Below are 26936 nucleotides of genomic sequence, written 5' to 3'. Positions count from 1 at the left end.
AGTTGTTGTCCCACATCCTTTATCAGGAAAATCCAGCCCAATTGGTCCTAAAGCAATGGGTCCTCCTGACCCATGAAGACAACTATTGCAATTATTTTCATGGAAATAGTCACTGTGAAAACACATTGAATATACATGTGCGGGTGTTGAATGGCCTCTCTTTCTTGTTCCAGGAGCAGGCCGACTGGAACTGTGTGGCCATGGTTCTCAACAGGATCTGACTGGCAGTCCCTGGAATATGCATGAGCTCAGCCCATGTGCACCAAGTGTCCCACAACGGCATGGTGACAACTTTCAAAATAGCAATCCTCGGAGCACAAGGGGTAGGGAAATCAGCAATCGTGCACCAGTTCCTCTACAATGATTACAGTGATCGTTACATGCCCACAAAGACACGCCACATCTACTTGCCTGCCGTGGTTATGAATGAGCATGTGCACGACCTCCAGATAATGGACTTTCCACCCATTCCATCCTTCCCAGTCAACACTCTGCAGGTAACTGTTATGCTGTTTGGTTGTTCTGCTGCTTACAGTCCGAGAGCCACTATCATTCCCCTGCTGCTGTGTGGCAGACTACTTCAAAACCTGTGTCCATTTTCACTCAGTTATTCATGGCAAGCTCAGCCCTGGAATCATCGCTCATGTGGCATAGAGCAGGCAATTCGGCATAACCTCTCCATGTTGACTTCTGAACCCTTCTTCTCCATATGTCTTTTGAGTATTGTTATTTTCCCTATTTGAAATTTTTAAATTTTACATTTGCATCCAGCATAGTAACAGGTCATTTTGGCTCATGAGCCCAAATAACCTACAACCTCAGTACATTTAGAACAGTTGGAGGAAACCAGAACCCCCCCCCTCCCGGAAACACCCATGCAGACAAGGGGAGAACATACAAACTCCTTACAGATGGTGCCGGATTCTAACCCGGTCCAGATTCTGGCACTGTAGAGGCATTGTGCTAACCACTACACCAACCGTGACACCCTACTTTGACAGGTTCTCCTGGGAGCTCATTCCAGAGATAGGCCACCCTCTAATTGAAAATATTGCCTCTTCTGTCCCTCCTCAATCTTTCCCCTCTCACATTAAACCTAAACCCTCTAATTCTCAAATCATCTACCCTGGGAAAAAAGACTAAGCATTTCACCCTGCCCAAGCCATTCACCTTCTTAGAAACCTTTGTAAGATCACCCCTAAGCCTTCAAGAGAAGCTAAGATGAGCTTGCTTGTTGATGGCCTTCTCTCCTTTTCCATCCCTTACTTCCTCTTCACTCTAGTTTTCTCCAAGTCTCCCTTTCCTCCATGACATGGGAGACAGCAAATGCTGGAAATGCTCAACAGGTCAGGCTAGGAGTTGACATCTGACATTTTGGGTAAAAACACACCGAAATGCTGGAGGAACTCAGCCAGTTTTTCAGCGTCCACAAAAAGCAACAATATATTGCCAACATTTCAGCCCTGTGCCCTTATTCAAGAAATAAACAGATTCTGAGTTGCTCTAGCATTTTGGTGTGTTTTTACCACAATCACAGCATCTGCAGATTTTGTAGCACCTCCTGTCTCCATTTCCTTTCATTCTTCTTCTTCTTGTTACCCAATTTCACAATCTTCTTGTTGAAGATTACTGCCCATCACTCTATTAGCTTGTCAATTGATTGCTTTTTAAAAAAATTTTTTTATTTTTCACACTATAAACCATATTAACCAAAATGCACACAAACATTTCCCTCTTGAATATACACAGAGTCATTTTCTCCCCTTTCCCCCCCTCTCTTCCCTCCCTCCTTCCCACCCCCTTCCCCACCCACTAAACGTTCAACATACATGAAACAATGTTGTCACACAATGAAAATAAACAAGAAAATTGTGTCATCTACTTTTACACACTGGGTCAGTTCATTTTGTCTTCTTCTCATTCTGTCATTTTAGGGGGTGGAGGTCCGTGGTAGGCCCTCTCTGTTGCATTCCATGTACAGTTCCCAAATTTGTTCAAATACTGTTAACTTAATCCATGCAGTACAAGAAAATAAGACACCAACAGTGGTGGTTGCTTGAGACACAGAGAAAGCCTTTGACAGAGTAGAATGGAATTATTTATTCAAAGTACTACAGAGGTTGAACCTACCAGAGAAATATATTAATTGGATTAAAGCATTATATAAGGGACCATTGGCGAAGGTGACAGTAAATGGATATATATCAAAGCAATTTAAATTAAGCAGGTCAACTAGGCAGGGATGTCCACTATCTCCCTCACTGTTTGTGTTAGCCATAGAACCCTTTGCAGAACTGATAAGAACAGAAAATAAAATAAAAGGGATAAAAATAAAAGAGAAGGAATATAAAATCAGTCTATTTGCAGATGACGTCATAGTATACTTAACAGAACCAGAATTATCAATAAAAGAATTACATAAGAAATTGAAGGAATATGGAGAAATATCGGGGTACAAGATCAATGTAAATAAAAGTGAAGCGATGCCAATGAATAATGCGGATTTCACAAAGTTTAAGAAAGAATCACCATTTAAATGGCAAACACAAGCAATCTCCTTCTTAATAACCTAGGCCATCTATACAAATTAAATTATCAGCCATTAATGAAGAAATTACAAGATGACTTAGGATATTTGGAAAGAATTGATTGCTTATTGAATGCCCTTTATCCCTGTTATCTGTTCTGGCCGACTATTTTAAACACTATTCCCCATTAAATTCTTCTCCTGAATTCCCTGTCAGTATGTGGGCATCAGAGGTGACATTGCACTTAATTTCCCATCAGTAGTTGTTCTGAGAAAGTGTGGATGAGCCAAGTTCTTGAAGAATTACCTGTGGGATTGCATCAAGAAGCAGTTAAAAATGACTGGAGTTCCATCTGATGAGGGGGTTACAAAAAAGGTTGATGAAGGGAAAGCTGTGGATGTTGTCTATTTAAACTTTAGTAAAGCTTTTGACAAAGTTCCCCACAGGAGGTTAGGAAAAAAGGTGGAGGCATTAGGTATAAATGAGGAGGTAGTGAAATGGATTCAGCAGTGGTTGGATGGGAGGTGTCAGAGAGTAGTGGTAGAAAATTGTTTATCCAATTGGAGGCCGGTGACTAGTGGAGTTCCTCAGGGATCGGTCCTGGGTCCACTATTGTTTGTTATATATATTAACGATCTGGAAGTAGGGGTGGAGAATTGGATAAGCAAGTTTGCGGATGATAAAAGTGATAAAAGATTGGTGGTGTTGTGGACAGTGAGGAAGATTACCGTAGATTAAAAGGTGATTTAGGAAGGCTGGAGGTGTGGGCTGAGAAATGGCTGATGGAATTTAATACAGATAAGTGTGAGGTGTTACCTATTTCTAAATAGGTCATATGCATTAAATGGTAGGCTATTGAGATGTGCAGAGCAACAAAGGGATTTAGGAGTTATGGTAAATAGTACCCTCAAGGCCGATACTAAGGTAGATGGTGTGGTGAAGAAGGCATTTGGAATGTTGGCCTTCATAAATCGGAGTATTGAATTCAAGAGTAGGGAGGTTATGATGAAATTGTACAAGGCATTGGTGAGGTCAAATTTGGAGTACTGTGTACAGTTTTGGTCACCAAATTATAGGAAAGATATAAACAAAATAGAGAGAGTGCAGAGAAGGTTCACAAGAATGTTGACAGGATTTCAAGGTTTGAGTTACAGGGAAAGGTTGTGCAGACTGGGGCTTTTTTCTCTGGAGCGTAGAAGATTGAGGGGGGACTTGATAGAGGTGCTTAAGATTTTAAAAGGGACAGACAGAGTAAATGTGGATAGGCTTTTTCAATTAAGAGTGGGGGAGATTCAAACTAGAGGGTATTGTTTAAGATTGAAGGGGGAAAATTATAAGGGGAACATGAGGGGAAATTTCTTTACGCAAAGGGTGGTAGGGATGTGGAATGAGCTTCCGACAGACGTGGTTGAGGCGGGATCATTGGTCACATTTAAGGAAAGACTGGATAGTTACATGGAGAGGAGAGGACTGGAGAGGTATGGACCGGGTGCTGGTCAGTGGGACTAGGAGGGTGGGGATTTGTTACGGCATGGCCTAGTAGGGCCGAACTGGCCTGTTCTGTGCTGTAAGTGGTTATATGGTTAAGATTCGAGATTCAGTTTACTGTCATGTAATAAAATAGTGTCATATTACACAAAATTGCTTTTCCTGTGGACGGATTCACCATTTGCAGAAATTGCCTGAAGCACCTTGCAGTCAGAGAAAGAGAAGTAAAGGAGAATCCCCTTAGAGTCACCGCCTGTGGATTTACCTCCAGCTCCTGCAGCCTCCGCTGTCATACAAAAAAAATTACACTTAAAAAATTCTTACAATAAAGTAAAAGCAAACTCACTGGGACTCCACCACTGGCCTACAGGTCTTTAAGTCTTCCTGATTCAACCTAATGAAGATGGATGGATAAATGGACACCCCCCCCCCCAACTATATCTTTTCCCCTATATAATACAGGTATGGTTGCCAAATTTTTAGTAAGGTGTCATATTTCCTCCAAATTCCAATGCACATTGCCTAGATGAGAGTCCAACTTCCAAGTATGTACTTCCTGACCACCGCTGAAGTGATCAACACAAATTGGATTTGAAATTTTGACCGTTTCAACGTAAGCCTTATGTCCACGATGCGGTCCTGTGGAATTTCTTTACCTATGGTTTTCTCTAGGGCTTGGCATAGCTCTACCTAAAAGGGCCACACCTTGGAGCATTACCAGGTTGAGTGCACAAAGGTTCCCGTCTCCATACCGCACCCTAAACATTGATCTGTAATTTCTGGCTTAGCCTTGTTCAGTTTCTGAGGTGTATAGTACAAATGGTGTAGACAATTATACTGCACCAGCCTGTATCTAGTATTAATAATTGAGGTCATGCTGTTATGACACAGGTCTGACCAGCGCCGTTCATCAATTGTTACACCTAAGTCTAACTCCCACCTCTGCCCAGATTTATGAAGACCTCCATCGGGCTTTCCACTTGGATTAAGAAATACATTGCAGTAATAAACTTACACGTGTTTCCCTTTCAAATCAGGGCCTCCATGCCACTGCACTTTGGTAGGACTTAATTTGTCCCTTATAAATGACCTTAACTGAAGATAGCAAAAGAATGTCCAGTTTGGCAAATAATATTTATTTTTAAGTTGTTCAAATGACATAAGCTGCCTCCGCTTGCAACAGTCCTCAATACACCTGAACCCTTTCTGGCACCAGTTATCTATTGTCCATGATATTAAGCCATACTGAGTTAGGGGAGTTGGTGAAGATTCCATCAGTGGGCGGGCTAGCTCCATATCTACAGTAGTCACCAATCTATTGGCCAAGGCCTTAACAAGTATCTTATAGTCCATATTCAGCACTGAAATAGGACTATGAGGACGGTTTCAGAAGATCCCTATCTTTTTTTTAGGAATCACCATAATAATTGCCATTGAAAAAGTTTATGGGAGTGTATGAGCTTCAACCACCTGATCTACCACCTCCATAAAGGTATTTGAATTCCCTATAAAACTTGGGGGGGTGGGGGGTGGGGGGGAAACACATCCTCCCCCAGAGGCTTGCCAGCTTGTATCAGACTTGGTGATTTTCCTATTTCTTCTTCTGTGAAGGGAACATTCAATCCCTCCTGATCTTCCTGACCTAAATTTGGTAACTCCAATATTGACAGGAATTCAATTTAGGCAGTCTCAGGCCTCCCCCAAAATTGTGACTTATACAATTTTTCATAAAATTGTCTGAAGGTGAAATCCAGCTTGATCTATATTTAATAATTTTGACAAATATTGTGCTAATCTATTTGCCATAGTTTTAGCTATAATTTTATAATCTGCATTCAATAGAGAGATTGGCCTATAAGATAATGGTTTCAATGGATCCCCATCTTTTGTGGGAATCACTGTAATAAGTGCAGTTGAGAAAGATTTTTGGAGAGTATGAGTTTCCGTTGCTTGTTCTAATACCTTCATTATATAAAGGAATTAGAAGATCCTTAAAAGTTTTATAAAATTCTGGTGGGAAACCATCTTCTCCCACATTAGATTGTAAGGAAGATAATGCCTTTATTATCTCTTGTTGAGTAAATGAAGCATTTATTCCTCTGTTCTTCAAGATTTAAATTAGGAACATCTAATTTTAACAGGAAATCATCTATTCTTCTTCTGTCCCTTAATGATTCAGATTTATAAAGTTGAAAATAGTAGTCTTTAAAACTTATAATTTGTGGATTATAAGAGATTCTGTCATTCTCTATCTGAATTGCATTGATTGTCCTTGAGGATTGTTCTGATTTTAACTGTCAGAAGAGGACCTTATGAGCTCTATTACCAAATTCATAATATTTCTGTTTTGTTTTAATTATCATTTTTCTAACTTGTATGTTTGCAAAATATTATACTCAAATTTCTTTCTCATCAACAATTGATAGTTATTATTTGAGCCCCTTTTTTGTAGATCTTTTTCTAATACTTTTATCTCCTGTTCCAATTTTTACACCTCAATTTGGAGGAGAAATTAATCATTTGATCTCTCAAATATGCTTTTAATGCATCCTAAAAGACAAATTTATCAGCAGTGGAATCGTAATTAGCCTCACAAAAAAAATGCAATTTCAGTTCTTCAAAAATCTCTTCTTCTCAACAACAAATTATTAAAATGCCATCTATAAACCATCTTTTTCTTGGTTGGTATCTCAATAATAAGTACAAGAGGTGAATGATCTGATATTAACCTGGCTTTATATTCGGTCCACATAATCCTATTTTGTAAATGTATTGATCCCAAAAAAATAAGCAATTCTTGAATAGGAATCATGTTGAACCAAATAATAAGAGTAATCTCTTTCTTTAGGATTTAGCCTCCACCAAATATCCATTAAATTCATCTCCTTCATTAAGTTTAAAGTGGTTTTAGCTGACTTTGTTCTTTTTACTGTTCTTCCAGACTTATCTAGAACTGGATTCAGAAGAAAATGAAGATCTTCACCAATTAATACATTTTTGTGCGCTTCAGCTAGATTTAAAAAATACTTCTTATATAAAATTATTATCATCTATGTTAGGAGCATAGATATTCACCAATGTCTATATCTACCTGCCATCTTCACCAATTAATACATTTTTGTGCGCTTCAGCTAGATTTTAAAAATACTTCTTATATAAAATTATTATCATCTATGTTAGGAGCATAGATATTCACCAATGTCCATATCTACCTGCCATCTCAGAAACCACCCTTTGCATTCCAATTGGAATATTTTTTGCAACTAAGATTACTACTTGTTAGGCACTTCCAGTGACCACAGAGACAAGACTAAGGGAATGATAGACTTTAATATACAGAAGAACCTTGTTGGCCTGGATCCAGGTATAAGAATGGAGGAAAGGTGTCTTGACTATTATGGCCCAGGACCACGGGGGAGGAGTCATAGGGTATGAGTCATCAGTGGGCGGGCCAGCTCCATATATAGAGTAGTCAACAATAACTATGTACAATGGAGGAAACATATCACCACACTACTACCTTGCTTTAGAATTATAAGATGAAGACAGGACCTTGCCCACCCAATCTCTTTTTAATTTTTTATGCTCATCCTCTATGAGATGAGTTTTTTGCAGGAAGGCCACGTTTACTTTTATTTTTTTAATATTCATTAGAGTCCTTTTCATATCTAATTTAAGTTAATATCGTGTTTCTCCTCCACTCCCCACCAAACCTATATTAATCAAATTTGGTTGAACTTCCAGTCTCAAACCCTGAAGTGAAAAAGAAAAGTACATAGTATAGATAAGAATAGGAAATAAAGATGAGGTACCCAAAGGTGGGACCAAAGATCTCTTAAGAATTGGTGATGCAAAGACATCAGTCACTTGATACCAACCAGAAATCTTGCATTTAATCCAGAGCCTCACTATTAATGCCATAATTAATATATTGAAGGAATGTCTAAATAAACTAAAATATATCAAAAATTTACAATATTAAACAAAAAAATATCTTAATATGTATTTTCTACATATTCCTACCATAACAACTTAAATATATATTTAATTGAGTACAATACAGTTGACCAATTAGATTTTAATTACAGGAGAAAGAGAAAAATTAGGAAAAGAAAAGCAGAATCAATGCATAAAAACTCACTTCTAGTAATATAATATCTCAAAATCCAATCCATCAGAAAAGAGAGAAAAACACTAATATCTTCTTTGGCTTGGCTTCGCGGACAAAGATTTATGGAGGGGGTAAATGTCCACGTCAGCTGCAGGCTCGTTTGTGGCTGACAAGTCCGATGCGGGACAGGCAGACACGGTTTCAGCGGTTGCAAGGGAAAATTGGTTGGTTGGGGTTGGGTGTTCGGTTTTTCCTCCTTTGTCTTTTGTCAGTGAGGTGGGCTCTGCAGTCTTCTTCAAAGGAGGTTGCTGCCTGCCGAACTGTGAGGCACCAAGATGCATGGTTTGAGGCGATATCAGCCCACTGGCGGTGGTCAATGTGGCAGGCACCAAGAGATTTCTTTAGACAGTCCTTGTACCTCTTCTTTGGTGCACCTCTGTCACGGTGGCCAGTGGAGAGCTCGCCATATAACACGATCTTGGGAAGGCGATGGTCCTCCATTCTGGAGACATGACCTACCCAGCACAGTTGGATCTTCAGCAGCGTGGATTCGATGCTGTCGGCCTCTGCCATCTCAAGTACTTCGATGTTAGGGATGAAGTCGCTCCAATGAATGTTGAGGATGGAGCGGAGTCAATGCTGGTGGAAGCGTCCTAGGAGCCGGTAGAGGACCCATGATTCGGAGCCGAACAGGAGTGTGGGTATGACAACGGCTCTGTATACGCTTATCTTTGTGAGGTTTTTCAGTTGGTTGTTTTTCCAGACTCTTTTGTGTAGTCTTCCAAAGGCGCTATTTGCCTTGACGAGTCTGTTGTCTATCTCGTTGTCGATCCTTGCATCTGATGCAATGGTGCAGCCGAGATAGGTAAACTGGTTGACCGTTTTGAGTTTTGTGTGCCCGATGGAGATGTGGGGGGGGGGGGCTGGTAGTCATGGTGGGGAGCTGGCTGATGGAGGACCTCAGTTTTCTTCAGGCTGACTTCCAGGCCAAACATTTTGGCAGTTTCCGCAAAACAGGACATCAAGCGCTGAAGAGCTATATCAATACATTCATAATTATATATATATATTTATTCCATTCTACTCTAAAGTTATATCAATCCATTCATATATTAATTTCTAATTTATCTACAGATCCACTACAGAAAAGAGAGAAAAAAAAAATCACATCCTTTAATTCATTCAATTTGTTATTTGAACTGGCAGCTTCTCAACAAAGGATTTTGCATTTTCAGAGTCAACAAATGTTTTATGAGCATCATTTCCCAGTACTATATTTAATGTCGCTAGCCCTTTTGTCTTAAAACTTGTTTAGCCGAGTCAAATTTTCTTCATTTGTTTAATAAAGTTGCAATTTTATCTGGATTTAAAAAAAGGTTTTATGACCTTAAACATTGAGTGGTGCTTTTCTCTCTCTTGCTTTCATAATCGCTGCTGGAATGATGTTTTATCTATCCTTGTATCTGAGTAGTTTAATCAGGATTGAACGAGGTTTCTGTCCCTGTAAGGGAATTGATGTATGATGTGCTCATTCAATTTCTAATCCATCTAAAAAGTTTTCAACACCTAAAATTTCTGGTATCCACTTCTCAAAAAAATTTATCCGGGTCATCTTTTTCAAATCCCTCAGGTAAACCAATTATTTTCACATTATTACATCTGCTATGATTTTCCATGGTGTCAAGTTTCTCCCTGATCTTTTCCTTATCCATTTCCAAACTTTCAATTTTTAACTTATTATCTGTTACCTGGGAGAATGTTTCTTCCATCTTCTCATTTTCATAACAAGTTCATTTGCAATCTCTCGAACTCTTGTTACTTATGTATATCTTTAATCTGTTTTTTCACTTTCAGAAACATTTTTGTTATTATCCAAAAGTTGTGCTATAACATCATTCAGCTTATATTTAATAGTCTCTGGAGGGTTTATAGTTTTTCCTCCTGATGAGACACTTCCCACAGCTGCTCCATGTATTTGTTTAAATAATTTTCACCTCCCTGCTACTCCAAAGCTGAAAGGGAAGCAGCCTCCAAGCTCTGCAGTGACTGTTAGCAGCAAGCCATCCTTAACAATGTTGCAGTGTCAGTATCTGACGCTACGAATCTCCTGTTCCAGTTCACTTGTCAGGCTTGATATTTCAGCTGGGTGCAGCAAATAGACCTCCCCATTTGCTTTCTTTAAGAGGCCCTGACTTCGGATCCAATGGCTTTGCCGGCAACACTGGTCCTGCTGCTTTTTGAGTGGCTTGTCTAGTCATTATAGCCTGTTTCTTCTTTCCCATTACACTTCCAAGAAAACAGCTTAAAAAATTATATTTTACAGCATTTATTCCCTATTTCATAGGAGAGCTCCAGGATATCACATGACCTCCCCCCCTCACCCCCCCCCCCCAATATATGCAATTGAAAAAGTTTCTGGGAGGGTATGGGCTTCAACCGCCTGATCCACCACCTCCATAAAGGTGGACATCAGGAGATCTTTGAATTCTCCCCCAGAGACTTGCCAGCTTTTATCAGACTTGATGATTTTCCTATTCTTCTGTGATTGGAGCATTCACCCCCACCAATGTTGTCCTTTCCCCTTTCTCCTCCACAGTCTCCATTAGTACCGCAGCATCAGAATGCTGCATTCTTAGTGCTTGGCTCTACTTGCTATGCACCTATGCCCAAAACACCATCTACATATTCGCTGATGATACCACAGTAAAATGGGTGAGGATTCAGCATACAGGAGGGAAATTGAAAACTTGGCTGAATGGTGCACCAACAACAACCTTGCACTCAGTCACGAAAACCAAGGAGCTGATTGTTGACTTCAGGAAGGGAAAGCCAGAGGTCATTGATTTATTGATCTAGTGATCCAATGATCCCCCAATGATCCCGTGATCATTGGGGGATCAGAGGTGGAGAGGGTGATCAAATTTAAGTTCTTGGGAGTCACTATCTCAGAGGATCTTTCATCGACCCAACACACCAATGGCATCATAGAGGAGGCACGTTAGCACCCCAACTTCCTCAGGAGCTTTGTGGAGGTTGATATGACATCAGAAGCCATGGCAAATTTCTAGAGGAGTGTGGTGGAAAGGGTGCTGACCCACTGTATCATGGTCTGGTATGAGGACACCAATACCCATGAGGTGAAAGCCCTGAATAGGTAGTGGACATATCCCAAGACTTCACCAGCAAAAGTCTTCCCACCGTCGAGAACATCCACAGAGAACATTGCTGTGGGAGAGCAGCAGCAATCGTCAAGGATCCACATCACCCAGCACATGCTCTATTCTCACTGCTACAATCAGGAAAGAGGTATCGGTGCCACAAAACTCACACCACTGGGTTCAGGAATAGCTCCTCCCCCTCCACCATCAGACACTTCAAGAACAAACTCAATCAGAAACTCATTTAAGGATTCTTACCTGTGCACTTTATTGATTTGTTCCTCTCTGTAATGCACAATCAGTTTGTTTATTTGTGTACATGTGTACGTTGAGTACAGTTATTATTTGCACTACCAATAAGTGGTAATTCTGCCTCACCCAAAGGAAAAAGAAACTCAAACTTTTATGTAACGTCATGTAGGTACTCTGACAATAAAGCTGAAATCTAATACTGTGGTTATACCAGGAATCCCAAAGCTGGATTAATGTTCTTGATGAGTACACAAGACTGCAAGGACTGTGCAGTGATTACTCCCACCAAGCCATTATTATTAGCCACAGATATATTGGTGTGGACAGATTTGGTTGATACTCCCTTACCATCTGCCATAAATCCAATCCAGCAACGGTACCTTTAGGACTTGGCCAGCTCTGTTTGTTGTTGCTAGCAAACCACACTTTGTGATGGACAATGAAGTCCCCACCCTCTGTACGTTCTGTGTCCTCGATGCTCTCAGAGAAGCACTGAAGAGAAGCATTGATTCATCAGCTGAAATTTGGGGTAGGGAAGAAAGTGTAAACAAGGACTTTTCCATGATCCCCCTTTTGCAAAATATGAAACAATTTGATGTTAAAAGTGGGAATTTAGTGTGAATAATAAGGGATGTCGTCACAGACTTGGTAGCAGGGCTTCTAGAATGGTGGGAAAGATGTGCAGAAATCCACAAGTGGTAAACCAGATTGTGCAAAGATGGTTTGATTGTTTCAGAAAAGAGCTCAGAACTGACATGGCAGATGTCACTCAACAATGGTGAAAAGAACTGGGCTTGGATTTTAACACAGGAGGTTCGGAAAAAAGCTGGAGGCATTAGGTATAAATGAGGAGGTAGTGAAATGGATTCAGCAATGGTTGGATGGGAGGTGTCAGAGAGTAGTGGTAGAAAATTGTTTGTCCAATTGGAGGCCGGTGACTAGTGGAGTTCCTCAGGGATCGGTCCTCGGTCCACTATTGTTTGATATATATTAACGATCTGGAAGTAGGGGTGGAGAATTGGATTAGCAAGTTTGCGGATGATACAAAGATTGGTGGTGTTGTGGACAGTGAGGAAGATTACCGTAGATTAAAAGGTGATTTAGGAAGGCTGGAGCTGTGGGCCGAGAAATGGCTGATGGAATTTAATGCAGATAAGTGTGAGGTGTTACATTTTGGAAAGGCAAATCTAAATAGGTCATATGCATTAAATGGTAGGCTATTGAGATGTGCAGAGCAACAAAGGGATTTAGGAATTGTGGTAAATAGTAGCCTCAAGGCTGATACTCAGGTAGATGGTGTGGTGAAGAAGGCATTTGGAATGTTGGCCTTCATAAATCGGAGTATTGAATTCAAGAGTAGGGAGGTTATGATGAAATTGTACAAGGCATTGGTGAGGTCAAATTTGGAGTACTGTGTACAGTTTTGGTCACCAAATTATAGGAAAGATATAAACAAAATAGAGAGAGTGCAGAGAAGGTTCACGAGAATGTTGACAGGATTTCAAGGTTTGAGTCACAGGGAAAGGTTGTGCAGACTGGGGCTTTTTTCTCTGGAGCATAGAAGATTAGAGGGGACTTGATAGAGGTGTTTAAGATTTTAAAAGGGGCAGACAGAGTAAACGTGGATAGGCTTTTTCAATTAAGATTGGGGGAGAATCAAACTAGAGGGCATGGTTTAAGATTGAAGGGGTAAAATTATAAGGGGAACATGAGGGGAAATTTCTCTACGCAAAGAGTGGTAGGGATGTGGAATGAGCTTCCGACAGACGTGTTCGAGGTGGGATCATTGGTTACATTTAAGGAAAGACTGGATAGTTACATGGATAGGAGAGGACTGGAGAGTTTGGACCGGGTGCTGGTCAGTGGGACTAAGAGGGTGGGGATTTGTTACAGCATGGACTAGTAGGGCCGAACTGGCCTGTTCTGTGCTGTAAGTGGTTATATGGTTATATGGATCAATTTTCTGTCATACATCCAGTGGGTCAAATATTCCAAAAATAAAGATTGATGTTGTTGGAAATGACAAACCAATCCTCCAGAGATGTGCTCAGAGAGCTAAATGTCATCATGAATATCTGACTCAGCATTTAGGAACATCAGCAGAAGATGATGAACAAGATTGTTAAAACCTCAAAATAGACTCCCAGAAAGGAACTGAATCATTGGCCTTGCATGTAACATTGGAGAAAGTGGTACTTGGAAGAGACTCAGTAACACTGTTGGAGAGTAGGTACAGGGCACAGTCTCAGTAACACTGTTGGAGAATAGGTACAGGGCACAGTCTCGGTAACACAGTTGGAGAGAAGGTGTAGGGCATGGTCTCAGTAACACCATTGGAGAGTAGGTACAGGGCACCGTCTCGGTAACACCGTTGGAAAGTAGGTACAGGGCACGGACTCAGTAACACCGTTGGAGACTAGGTACAGGGCACAGTCTCGGTAACGCTGTTGGAGAGTAGGCACAGGACACAGTCTCAGTAACAGTGATGGAGAGTAGGTACAGGGCACAGTCTTGGGAACAGTGTAGGAGAGTAGGTATATGGCACAGTCTTGTTAAAACTGTTGGAGAGTGGGTACTAGGTACAGTCTAAGTAACACTGGAGAGTAGATATTTGGTACAGTCTCAGACACACTGTTTAAGTGTGAGGATAGGATACAGTCTCAGTAACCATGTTGGAGAGTGGGTACTAGGTACAGTCTCAGTCACACTGTGGGAGAATGGATACTTGGTACAGTGTCAGCCACACTTTTGAAGTGTGACAATAGGATACAGTCTCAACCACACAATTGAAGTGAGAGGATAGGATACAGTCTCAGTAACCCTGTTGGAGAGTGGGTACTAGGTACAGTCTCAGCCACACTGTTGATGTGTGAGGATAGGATACAATCTCAGTAACAATCTTGGACTGCCTAAAGAAATCTCTTGGTGCCTGCCACATTGACCACCGCCAGTGGGCTGATAACGCCTCAAACCGTGCATCTTGGCGCCTCACAGTTTGGCGGGCAGCAGCCTCCTTTGAAGAAGACCGCAGAGCCCACCTCACTGACAAAAGGCAAAGGAGGAAAAACCCAACACCCAACCCCAACCAACCAATTTTCCCCTGCAACCGCTGCAATCGTGTCTGCCTGTCCCGCATCGGACTGGTCAGCCACAAACGAGCCTGCAGCTGACGTGGACTTTTTACCCCCTCCATAAATCTTCGTCCGCGAAGCCAAGCCAAAGTAACCTAGTACCCACTCCCCAACAGTGTTACTGAGACTCTATCCTATCCTCACACTTCAACAGTGTGGCTGAGAAGTGGATACTTGCACAGTCTCAGCACACTGTTGAAGTGTGACAATAGGATACAGTCTCAGCCACACTATTGAAGTGTGAGGATAGTATAGAGTCTCAGTAACAATGTTGGAGAGTGGATACTTGGTACAGTGTCAGCCACACTGTTGAAGTGTGAGGATAGGATACAGTCTCATTAACAATGTTGGAGAGTGGGTACTAGGTACAGTCTCTGTAACACTGTGGGAGAGTGGATATTTGGTACAGTCTCAACCACACTGTTGAAATAAGAGGATAAGATACAGTATCAGTAATACTGTCAGAGAGAGGGTACTAGATACAGTCTCAGTAACACTGTGGGAGAGTAGATACTTTGTACTGTCTCAGACACACTGTTGAAGTGTGAGGATAGGATACAGTCTCATTAACACTGTTGGAGAGTGGGTACTATGTACAGTCTCTGTAACACTGTGAGAGAGTGGATATTTGGTACAGTCTCAACCACACTGTTGAAATGAGAGGATAAGATACAGTCTCAGTAATACTGTGGGAGAGAGGGTACTAGATACAGTCTCAGTAACACTATGAGAGAGTAGATATTTGGTACAATCTCAGTAACAATGTTGGAGAATGGGTACTAGGTACAGTCTCAGTAACACTGTGTGAGAGTGGGTACTTGGTACAGTCTCAGACACACTGTTGAAGTGTGAGGATAGGATACAGTCTCAGTAACACTGATGGAGAGTGCATAATGGGAACAGTATCAGAATCAATTTGGAAGAGTGGGTATCAGTATAGTCTCAGTAACACTGTTGGAGAGTGTGGATGTGGGCACAATCTCAGTAATGCTGTGGGAGAGTGGATACTTGGCACAGTGTCAGAAACAGTGTTGGAGAGTCCTTACTAGGTAGAGTGTCAGTGACACTGTGGGATAGTGGGAACATGGCACAGTCTCAGTAATACAGTGGGAGAGTGAGAATATGGGTACACTCTCAGTAACATTGTTGGAGAGTACATACCAGGAACAGTCTCAGCGACTCTGTGGCTGGTGGGTATCGAGTGCCGTCTCAGTAATACTGTTGGAGAGTGGGGATATGGGTACAATCGCTGTAACACAGTGGGAGAGTGGGGATGTATGTACAGTCTCAGTAACACTGTGGAAAGAGTGGATATCTGGCAGAGTCGGTAACATTGTTGGTGAGTGGGCACTTAGTACAGTCTCAGTAACTGTGTGGGAGATTGGATACTTGGTTCAGTCTCAGTAACATTGTTGGAAGGTGGGGTGTGGGTAGAATCTCAGTAACACTGTTGGAGTGTGGGTACCGAGCTTCTTATAGATTTATATGCTACAATTGGAAATTAATGATGTATAACCAGCAAAGATTAGAAAATAGAACAGACTCATAGGTCTGTGCTGAAGACGATGTCCAAATCAAATTAGAACTCTGCTCTTTGCATCTGATAGGATTCCCTCCATCCCCTTCATATTCATGTGTCTATCAGAAGCCTCTTAACCTCTTCTGTTGTATCTGGTTGCATCAGTATTACTTACAACCCATTCCACTCTCTGTATAAAATATTTGCCTTACAGGAACGCTCCTGGATGTCCTTCTCAAATTCTGCCCCATCTGACCTCTGGCACTAAAGGTGTCCTAGTCAACATTCAGGAAATTAAAGTCTCCCTCTCCAACAGCCCTCTTGCTTTTGCAACTTTCCACATGTGTCTACACATCTGTTCCTCCATCTCTTGGTGGCTATTGGGACATCACCATATCAGAGCAATTGCACCTTTCTTTTTACTGATGTGTCCCCACACTCCATCAGTAGCTGAGCCTATCTTTATGAGTGCGATTGTTATGAGCCGAAAGGACCCCAAAACCCAGCAGCAATAGATATTCACCATGACAAATGGTTACTTAAACAAAAGTTGTTTTTAATTATCTTTAAACATGAAAACGGAATCAAACTTTAACTTATCTCTATTAACTTAACTAAACCCAACTTAACCCCCTTCTAAATCTAAGCGCACATGTATGTAATGTGTGTGTAAATTTAAGAAAAGTTCTTTGGTTCACAGTTCACTCTCACTTCACATTGCAGGCAATTCTTATACTGTGCAAAAAATGTAACATGTATAAAATTCACCAGGCTTTGGTGCTCAAAAGGTAAATGTTTACCACTCAGGAAGATTCTTTGGAGGTTTGCAGAGAGAGATACGTTGTTCCAGGCTTTCCACAACTGAGGTACCACCATTAGTCACCTCAATGTCTTGCTGATGAAACTTGCCCCATCAGGGTTCTCTTTTGTTCAGCCTACCACAGAGTTCCTTTCTGTTCCTCTTATTCCAAGAGAAACATCAGACAGATAGCACTTCCAGCCATCCGCCATTCTGGAGCTTTCTGTTTTAATTCCAACAAGCTTTCTGCTTGCCTCAGCTGTGACTGTTCACTCTCTCTCTCTTCATCTGCTAGAAAGCCCATGTGACTCTCTCACTTGCAAACCCCCCTGCCCCCCCCACCCCCACCACCACCACCTTCTCCAGCAAACAATAGGAGTTAGTCTTTTCCTCCCATCTGTTGTCTTAGGTAAACAAACTTCTCAGGAGTGACATTTCTGTGCACTTTGCAAAAAGGTCAGAAGCCTTATAAAAATGTTCAACACTAGTCGATTCATTTGATGACATCATTTCAATTAGCAGCTACTTGTGAAATGTGCATAGCATTCTCCATAGTTTCTGTAAAGTTCACTGAATATGAATTCTTCAGTATTTCAAATAAGATCTGTTTTAAAATGCGTGTATCTATGTAACCTACTCTAATTTTACCAAACTCTCCCAATATTTATCTACATTACACACTTGTGTCACTCCCTGAATTGCAATGCTGCATTAACATTGACCTTCACTCTATCCCATCTAAAACAATGGAACCCAGGTACAAATCCTATTCTTTTGGAGCCAATGTCTCTGTAATGGCCCACAACATCATAATTCCAAGTACACATCCAAACTTGAGGTTCAGCTGTCTTATCCACAATACTCCTTGCATTAACATGAACACCTTAAATTGCTCAGTATTGCTTTGACCATTTACCCACACCTTCCTGTCCTTCCTGTCAGGCTTGCTTGCCCTACCATCTGCCTTCCCCTCCACTTGCTGCCTTGTTGCTCAGGTTCCCACCCCTCCCTTGTGGGGAGGTTCACTAGCTTTACTAGTGAGTGGTTTAACAAGAAAGCTAGTGAACCTCCCCACAAGGATATTAGTTCCCTTTTTCAATTCAGGCATAACCCGTCTTTTATACAGATACACTTGCCCTGGAGGAGAGTCCAATGATCCAAACCAATGAATACCTCCCTCCTCCACCAGTTCCTTCGCTGCACACTATCGTCCTAGTTCTTACCTCACTAATAATCCTGAGCTTTATTATTTTTTTTATTTTTCACACTGTGAACCATATCAAACAAAATACATAAACATTTCCCTCTTAAATATACACAGTGGAATTTTCTCCCCTTTTTCCCCCTCCCTTCCCCTCCCCCTTCCCACTCCCCTCCAAACCCATGAAACGTTCAACATATACAATACAATAAAACCATTAAACAATATCATCACACAATGAAAATAAACAAGAAAATCATGTCATCTACTTTTACACACTTGATCAAGTCATTTTGTTTTCTTTTCATTTTATCATTTTAGTGGGTTGAGGTCTGAGAGAAGCCTTCTCTGTAATGTTCAATGTACGGTTCCCAAATTTTAATGTGACTTTATTTTTTAAATTATGTTATTTTTTCCATTGGAATTCATTTATTTATTTCTATGTACCATTGCTGTACTCTCAGGCGCTCTTCCGATTGCTAAAGTGACATTGTATATTTTTTGGCTACAGCTAAGGCTGTCATAATAAATCTATTTTGCACTTCATCCAGTTTGAGGCCTAATTTCTTACTTCTTATATTACTTAGAAGAAAGATCTCTGGATTTTTTGGTATGTTGCTTTTTGTAATTTTATTTAATACTTTATTTAGATCTTCCCACAATGTTTTCACTTTCTCACATGCCCAAATTGCATGTACTGTTGTTCCCATTTCCTTCTTACAGTGAAAACATTATCTATCTGATAATGTTGGATCCCATTTTTTTTTAACTTTTGGGGTGTGATATATAACCTGTGTAACCAATTATACTGTATCATACATAACCTTGTGTTTATTATATTCTTCATAGTTCCAGAGCATAACTTTTCCCATGTTTCATTTTTTTATCTTTATGTTTAAATCTTTTTCCCACTTTTGTTTGGGTTTATAGCTTATTTCATAATTTTCCTTCTCTTGCAGCTTGATGTACATGTTCGTTATAAATCTTTTTATTATTATTGTTTCTGTAATCACATATTCAAAGCTGCTTCCTTCTGGTAATCTCAGTCTTTTTCCCAATTTATCCTTCAAGTAGGCTTTCAGTTGGTGGTATGCAAACATAGTACCATATTTGTACTTCAATTGTTCAAATGATAATAAGTTATTTCCCAAAACACAATTTTCTGTTCTTTTAATTCTTTTTCTCTCCCATTCTCTAAAGGAAAGGTTATCTATTGTAAAAGAGAATAGCAGGTTTTGCGTTAATAATAATTTTGGTATTTGGTAATTTGTTTATTTCCTTTCTAAGTGAATCTTCTTCCATATATTGAGTAAATGATGCAATACTGGTGAGCTTTTATATCGTTGAAGCTTTTCATCCCACTTATAAAGTATATGTTCCGGTATCTTCTCCCCTATTTTATGTAGACCAATCTGGTTTTTCCCTTGTCTGATAAAAACCTGATAAATACCTTAATTGTGCAGCTCTATAATAATTTTTAAAGTTTGGTAACTGCATACCACCTTGGTTGTACCTTTTTGTTAAATTATCTAATGCTATCCTCGGTTTCCCCCCTTTCCATAAAAAATTCCTTATTATTCTCTTTATTTCATTAAAGAATTTCTCTGTTAAGGGAATTGGTAACGATTGAAATAAGTGTTGTATCCTTGGGAAGACATTCATTTAATGCAATTTACCCTCTCTATCAATGTTAGTGGTAATTCTTTCCAATGTTCTAAGTCTTCTTGCAATTTCTTTATTAATGGCTGATAATTTAATAAGTTATTATCTAATCTAATACCTAGGTATTGGATTGCTTGTGTTTGCCATTTAAATGGTGATTCTTTTTAAAATTCTGTATAATCCGCATTACTCATTGGCATTGCTTCACTTTTATTTGCATTGAGCTTGTACCCCGATATTTCTCCATATTCCTTCAATTTCTTATGTAGTTCCTTTATTGATATTTATTGATATTTCTGGTTCTGTTAAGTATACTATGATGTCATCTTCAAATAAATTGATTTGCATTTTCTTCTCCTTCTCCTTTATTTTTATCTCTTCTATTTTATTTTCTCTTCTTATCAGTTCTGCTAAAGCGAACAGTGAGGGAGATCATGGACGTCCCTGCCTAGTTGACCTGCTTAATTTAAATTGGTTCGATACATATCCATTTACTGTCACCTTTGCCAATGGTCCATTATATAATGCTTTAATCCAATTAATATATTTTTCTGGTAGATTGAACCTCTGTAATACTTTGAAGAAATAATTCCATTCTACCCTGTCAAAGGTTTTTTCTGCATCTAAAGCCACAGCCACTGTTGGTATCTTATTTCCTTGAACTGCATGAATTAAATTAATAAATTTACAGACATTATCTGCTGTTCGTCTTTTATTAATAAATCTAGTTTGATCTTGTTTTACTATTTTTGGTACACAGTCAGCCAATCTGTTTGCTAATAATTTTGCTATTATCTTATAATCTCACTTAAGTAGAGATATCAGTCAATATGATGCTGGTGTTAATGGATCCTTCCCCGTCTTTGCTTTTACTGTAATTATTGCTGTTTTACATAAATCTGCCAAGTTTTGCGTTTCTTCTATTTGGTTCATTACTTCCAGGAGAGGAGGAATTAATAACTCTTTAAATGATTTCTAGAATTCTATTGGGAATCCATCCTCTTCAGGTGTTTTATTGTTTGGCAGCTTTTTTTCTGTATCCTGTACTTCCTCTATTTCAAATGGTTTTATCAGCTTGTTTTGCTCCTCTTCTTGCAATTTTGGCATTTCAATTTTAGCTAAAAACTATTCTATTTTATCATCTTTCCCCTCATTCTCAGTTTGGTATAATTGTTCATAAAATTCCTTAAAGTTCTTATTATTCTCCATTGGATTATATGTAATTTATTTGTCCTTTTTCCTTGATGCCAATACAATTCTTTTAGCTTGTTCTGTTTTAAGGTGCCAAGCTAATATTTTTTGTGTTTTTTCTCCTAGCTCATAATACTTTTGCTTTATTTTCATTATGTTCTTCTCCACCTTATACATTTGTAATGTTTCATATTTTATTTTTTTTTCCACCAATTCTCTTCTTTTCATTATATCGTCCCTTGTTGCTAGTTCCTTTTCTGTACTTACTATCTCCCTTTCTAACTGTTCTATTTCCCGATTGTAGTCCTTTTTCATCTTAGTTACATAACTTATTATCTGTCCTCTAATGAAGGCTTTCATTGCATCCTATAATATAAATTTGTCTTTCACTGATTCCATATTTATTTCAAAGTACATTTTAATTTGGGGTTCAATAAATTCTCTAAATTCCTGTCTTTTAAGTAGCATGGAGTTTAATCTTCATCTATATGTTCTTGGTGGGATGTCCTCCAGTTCTATTGCTAATAACAGGGGTGAGTGATCAATTAGCAATCTAGCTTTACATTCAGTTTTTCTAACTCTCCCTTGAATATGGGCCGACAACAAAAACATATCAATCCTTGAGTATGTTTTATGCCTACTTGAATAATATGAGTATTCCTTCTCCCTTGGGTGCTGCCTCCTCCATATAACCATAAGTTTCATTTCCTGCATTGATTTAACCATAAATTTGGCCACTTTATTCTTTTTGCTAGTCTTTTGTCCAGTTTTATCCAACATTGGATCCAAATTAAGGTTAAAACCCCCTCCTATCAATATATTCCCCTGCAAATCTACAATCTTCAAAAAAATATCTTGCATAAACTTTTGATCCTCTTCATTAGGTGCATATATATTGATCAAATTCCAAAATTCTGAATATATCTGACACTTTATCATTACATACCTCCCTGCTGGATCTATTATTTCCTCGTCCATTTTGATTGGTACATTTTTATTAATTATTATAGCTACACCTCTGGCTTTTGAATTATATGATGCTGCCGCTACGTGCCCTACCCAGTCTCTGCTTAATTTATTATGTTCCACTTCAGTTAGATGCATTTCCTGCACAAATGCTATGTCTATTTTTTTTTCAGGAAATTTAATAGACTTTTTCATAATTTTACATAATTTTGTTATGTATTCCATTAATATTTATAGTCATATAGTTCAACATGGTCATCTCATATTCTGTTTACACCTTATTTCTGCTTCCTCACCAACCTTTTCCCCATTTTCATCTCTCAGTTTTCCCTTTCAACTCAATGTATGAACATACTTAAAACATAAAATACTTCAACAACTCCCACATCTAAAATTTCCTTAACCCCAAATGGCCCGTTCCCCCACTCTCTGAGTTGCCCCTTATCCCTTGCCAGCCAATCACAACTCCCTTCTCCATTTGGATTGTGAACCCGCTTGCAAGCGTCAACTGATTTGCAGTGACGGTTATTCTCTCCCACCCAACCCCCTCCAGAAATGACTTTATCTTCACATATAACAAAGCTCACCCTCTTTTTTCCCCACTTTCTTCCCTTTTCTTTCCCTTCTTTAGTTCTTACTTATACATTATTTTTATATTTTTATATGTATTTTGTCGTCATTCTTCGTTCTTGTTACATCTCTTCATCTCTCCTTCTGTCCTGCGGGCGTTCTGCAAATTCTCGTTCTTCCTCCGGATCTAAGAACAGTTTGTTTTGCTCCCCCGGGATAAATATTTTAAGCACAGCTGGATATCTTCACATAAATTTATAACCTTTTTTCCATAGGATCGATTTTGCTGTAAAATTTTGCTCCTTCCTCTTCTTTAAGAGTTCAAAACTTATGTCTGGGTAAAAAATATTTTTTGACCCTTGTATTCCAATGGATTTTTGTCTTCTCTAATTTTATTCCTTGCCCTCTCCTATATATTTTCTCTTGTTGTGTATCTCAGAAAGTTTACTAAAACAGATCTTGGTCTTTGCTGTGTCTGTGGTTTCGGGGCTAGTGTTCTGTGTGCCCTTTCTATTTCCATTCCTTCCTGTATTTCTGGCATTCCCAGGACTTTTGGAATCCATTCTTTTATAAATTCTTTCATATTTGTGCCTTCTTCATCTTCCTTTAGGCCCACTATTTTGATGTTGTTTCGCATACTATAGTCTTACTTAATCTTCTGAGCTAACAACTCTTGTGACTCTTTAACTTTTTTGTCATTTTCTTCCAATTTTCTTCTTAAGTCATTCCCTTCCATTTCTACAGCTGTTTCTCATTCTTTCACATTTTCTAATCTTTTCCCTATTTCTGTCATGACCAGCTCTATTCTACTCATTTTTTCTTCTGTATTTAATTTTTCTTTTCATTTCACTAAATTCTAATGTCATCCATTTTTTCGTGCTCTCATTTGTTCTTTAAAATTTTTTATCTATATTCTGTCCATCTACTTTACCTTCTCTGTGTAGAGCTTGGTCTTCTTCTGTGTCTGCACTTGTGTTTGTGTCTTCTACTTCTCTTCCTTGTATCTGAGTCTCTTCTGACTTTCCTGTTGAGTTGCTTGCCTCACTTTGCTGGGCTTCTTCTTGCTTGGCTTCTTGCTGTTGGTCCTCTTCTTCTGTGCTAGTCATCTGTTGGGCCTCCTGTTGCTGTTCTTCTTTCCTCTCACTCCCTTTCCTGTCACTTTCCTCTTCTTCCAGCTGTGAGCCCTGGTGTCGGGCATCCCTCAGCTGGTTGCGCTGTGTTTGCTCGCTCCTCAGCTGGGCCCCCCTCCCGTCAGTGTTCTCTTTTTCCTTAGTGAGCGCACTTTTGTTTGGGTCAGAGAGCCATTTTTGCAGTCCAGCAGTTGGGAGGTCGTGACTGTGGGATCATCACCAACCTTGGGGAACGGGCTCTCTTCTCCATGACAGATCCCTGTTGCTTCATGCTTCATGGCCTTCTCCTTTCTCTTCCGGTGTCTTTTCTTCTTTTTTTCCTGTGACAAATGATAATCTAAAGATGAAGTCAGTAAAACTATCCTGTCAAGGGCATATAGGTGTTGTTCTGCAACGTTGCCCAATGGAGAGTTTAGCCCGGCGATGTCAGGCTGTGACAGGTTCAGTTTATAAATTACACACTCCCTGACCAACCATTTCCTACAAGACCAGTCTAACAGGATTCACAGGGTATGTAATGTTCGGAACTTGCTAGTACATAGACCATTACTTGGGGACGTCATTTCCCCTTTATCGGGAGTGTACTTCTTGGAAATGTTATTTTCAGAGCCCCTGCACATGCTCTTGCAAAAAACAAATTCAGGATTTAAATTAAAACCAGGTGCTTAGTGACCTGTGCCCTGGCTGTGTTGGGAGATCATTACATCAATGGACTGTCCTCTGGCTGTGTTGGGTGATCATTACATCAATGGCCTGTGCTCTGCCTGCATTGGATGATCATTACATCAATGGCCTGCGCTCTGGCTGCGTTGGGTAATTATTACATCAATGGACTGTGCTCTGGCTGTGTTGGGTGATCATTATATCAATGGCCTGCACTCTGCCTGCGTTGGGGATCATTACATCAATGGCCTGCGCTCTGCCTGCATTGGGGGATCATTACATCAATGGCCTGCGCTGGGTGATCATTACATCAATGGCCTGCACTCTGCCTGCGTTGGGGATCATTACATCAATGGCCTGCGCTCTGCCTGCATTGGGGGATCATTACATCAATGGCCTGCGCTGGGTGATCATTACATCAATGGCCTGCGCTCTGGCTGCGATGGGTGATCATTACATCAATGGCTTTTTTGCTTGTGATTCCACTGCTATGGTGCCTAAGGCTGCAAGGTTCAATGCTGCCACATGGCTGCTGTGCTGCAGGCTAAGGCTGAGATGAGGAGATGGGGTGGGCTCCAACAGATTCATGCCCACAAGCAAATGAGCATCCAGATGGATGATGGGTGTGGGCATGAGGCTAGTGCAGGTCAAGGGGGCAGTGAGGGGTGAGGGTCTCCATAGTACTCCTTCCCCTTCCCCCACACATTTAATGCAGAGTTACATGGTAAAGCACATCAGATTAACCATCAGATGATGCTAAAGTTATGCTTTTCTTCTTGAATCTTTCATTGGACAAAAAATACTTCAGCAGAGTTTAGCTGCAAATAAATCTGATATATTACGAATTGTGTAACTTCAAGACTGACCTGTGAATCATCAGTTGTTTAAAGAGGAATAAAACCCATCAAGGCTAGCAAGTTTCCATCGTTGAGAGAGAGAGAGAGAGAGAGAGAGAGAGAGAGAGAGAGAGAGAGAGAGAGAGAGAGAGAGGAGAGAGAGAGAGGGGGAGCTCAGGATCATTTGGATTCATTGTGTTGATGGAACATGTGATGGTTTTAAATGCGAGGTGATGTCAAGTCTCCTGGGTGTAACTGCAGCAGAAGATGTTCCAGCAACTGAAGAGTTTTCCATCAATTTTGTTTCTTGAGATGATAGAAAGCCCTTGGGGAGTGAATGAATAAGTCACATACTCCAGGATGCCCAACTTTTTGCTCTGTTCCTGTAACCGAAATATTCAATAACATAAACATAAACATAACAATTACAGCACGGAAACAGGCCATTAGGCCCTTCTAGTCCGCACCGAACCAAACACCCCTTTCGAGTCCCACCTCCCTGCACAATGCCCATAACCCTCCATCTTCTTCTCATCCACATACCTGTCCAACCTTTTCTTAAATAATACAATTGACTCCGCCGCCACTATTTCTCCCGGAAGATCATTCCACACGGCTACCACTCTCTGAGTAAAGAAGTTCCCCCTCATGTTACCTCTAAACCTCTGCCCCTTAATTCTTAACTCATGTCCTCTTGTTTTAATCTTTCCTCCTCTTAACGGAAATAGTCTATCCACATCCACTCTGTCTATCCCTTTCATAATCTTAAATACTTCTATCAAATCCCCTCTCAACCTTCTACGCTCCAAAGAATAAAGACCTAATCTGTCCAATCTCTCCCTATACTCTAGATGCTTAAACCCAGGTAACATTCTGGTAAACCTTCTCTGCACTCTCGCCACTCTGTTTATATCCTTCCTATAATTAGGCGACCAGAACTGCACACAGAACTCCAAATTAGGCCGCACCAACGTCTTATACAATCTCAACATCACCTCCCAACTCCTATATTCCATGCAATGATTGATAAAGGCCAGCATACTAAAAGCCTTCTTCACCACCCTATTCACGTGAGTTTCTACCTTCAGGGAACGATGTACCGTTACTCCTAAATCTTTCTGCTCTTCTGTATTCCTCAATGCTCTCCCATTTACCACGTATGTCCTATTCTGATTCTTCTTACCAAAATGAAGCACCTCACACTTATCAGGATTAAATTCCATCTGCCATTTTTCAGCCCACTTTTCTAAGCAGCCCAAATCCCTCTGCAATCCTTGAAAACCTTCTTTATTATCCACTATTCCACCTATCTTAGTATCGTCTGCATATTTACTAATCCAATTTACCACCCCATCATCTAGATCATTAATGAATATAACGAACAACAATGGGCCCAATACAGATCCTTGAGGCACACCACTGGTCACCGGCCTCCAACCTGACAGACAATTATCCACTACCACTCTCTGGCCTCTCCCTTTCAGCCAATGTTCAATCCATTTGACTATCTTAAAATTTATACCTAAAGACTGCACCTTCCTAACTAACCTTCCATGTGGTACCTTATCGAAGGCCTTACTGAAGTCCATATAGACAACATCCACTGCGCTACCCTCATCCACATTCCTAGTCACCTCTTCAAAAAATTCAATCAGATTGGTCAAACATGACCTTCCTCCCACAAATTCATGTTGAGTGCTCCTGATCAGACCCTGTCTATCCAGATGTTTA

At 40.1% G+C, this 26936-nt stretch overlaps 1 protein-coding gene across 1 annotated transcript in view; it reads left to right on the top strand.

Moving 5' to 3' along the window:
- The first annotated feature begins 281 nt into the window (after nucleotides 1-281).
- Nucleotides 282-26936, top strand: part of LOC138749270 (ras-like protein family member 10B) — a 271551-nt gene continuing 244896 nt past the window's right edge. Inside the window, exon 1 of the mRNA XM_069910448.1 lies at nucleotides 282-497. Within this exon, the coding sequence (XP_069766549.1) occupies nucleotides 282-497 (216 nt within the window). The remainder of the gene's footprint in view (nucleotides 498-26936) is intronic.

The sequence above is a fragment of the Narcine bancroftii genome, chromosome 14 (genome assembly GCF_036971445.1).
Source record: "Narcine bancroftii isolate sNarBan1 chromosome 14, sNarBan1.hap1, whole genome shotgun sequence".
Lineage (NCBI taxonomy): Eukaryota > Metazoa > Chordata > Chondrichthyes > Torpediniformes > Narcinidae > Narcine > Narcine bancroftii.
Note: the sequence above shows the minus strand (reverse complement) of the source record. Positions and strands in the feature narration are given on the sequence as shown.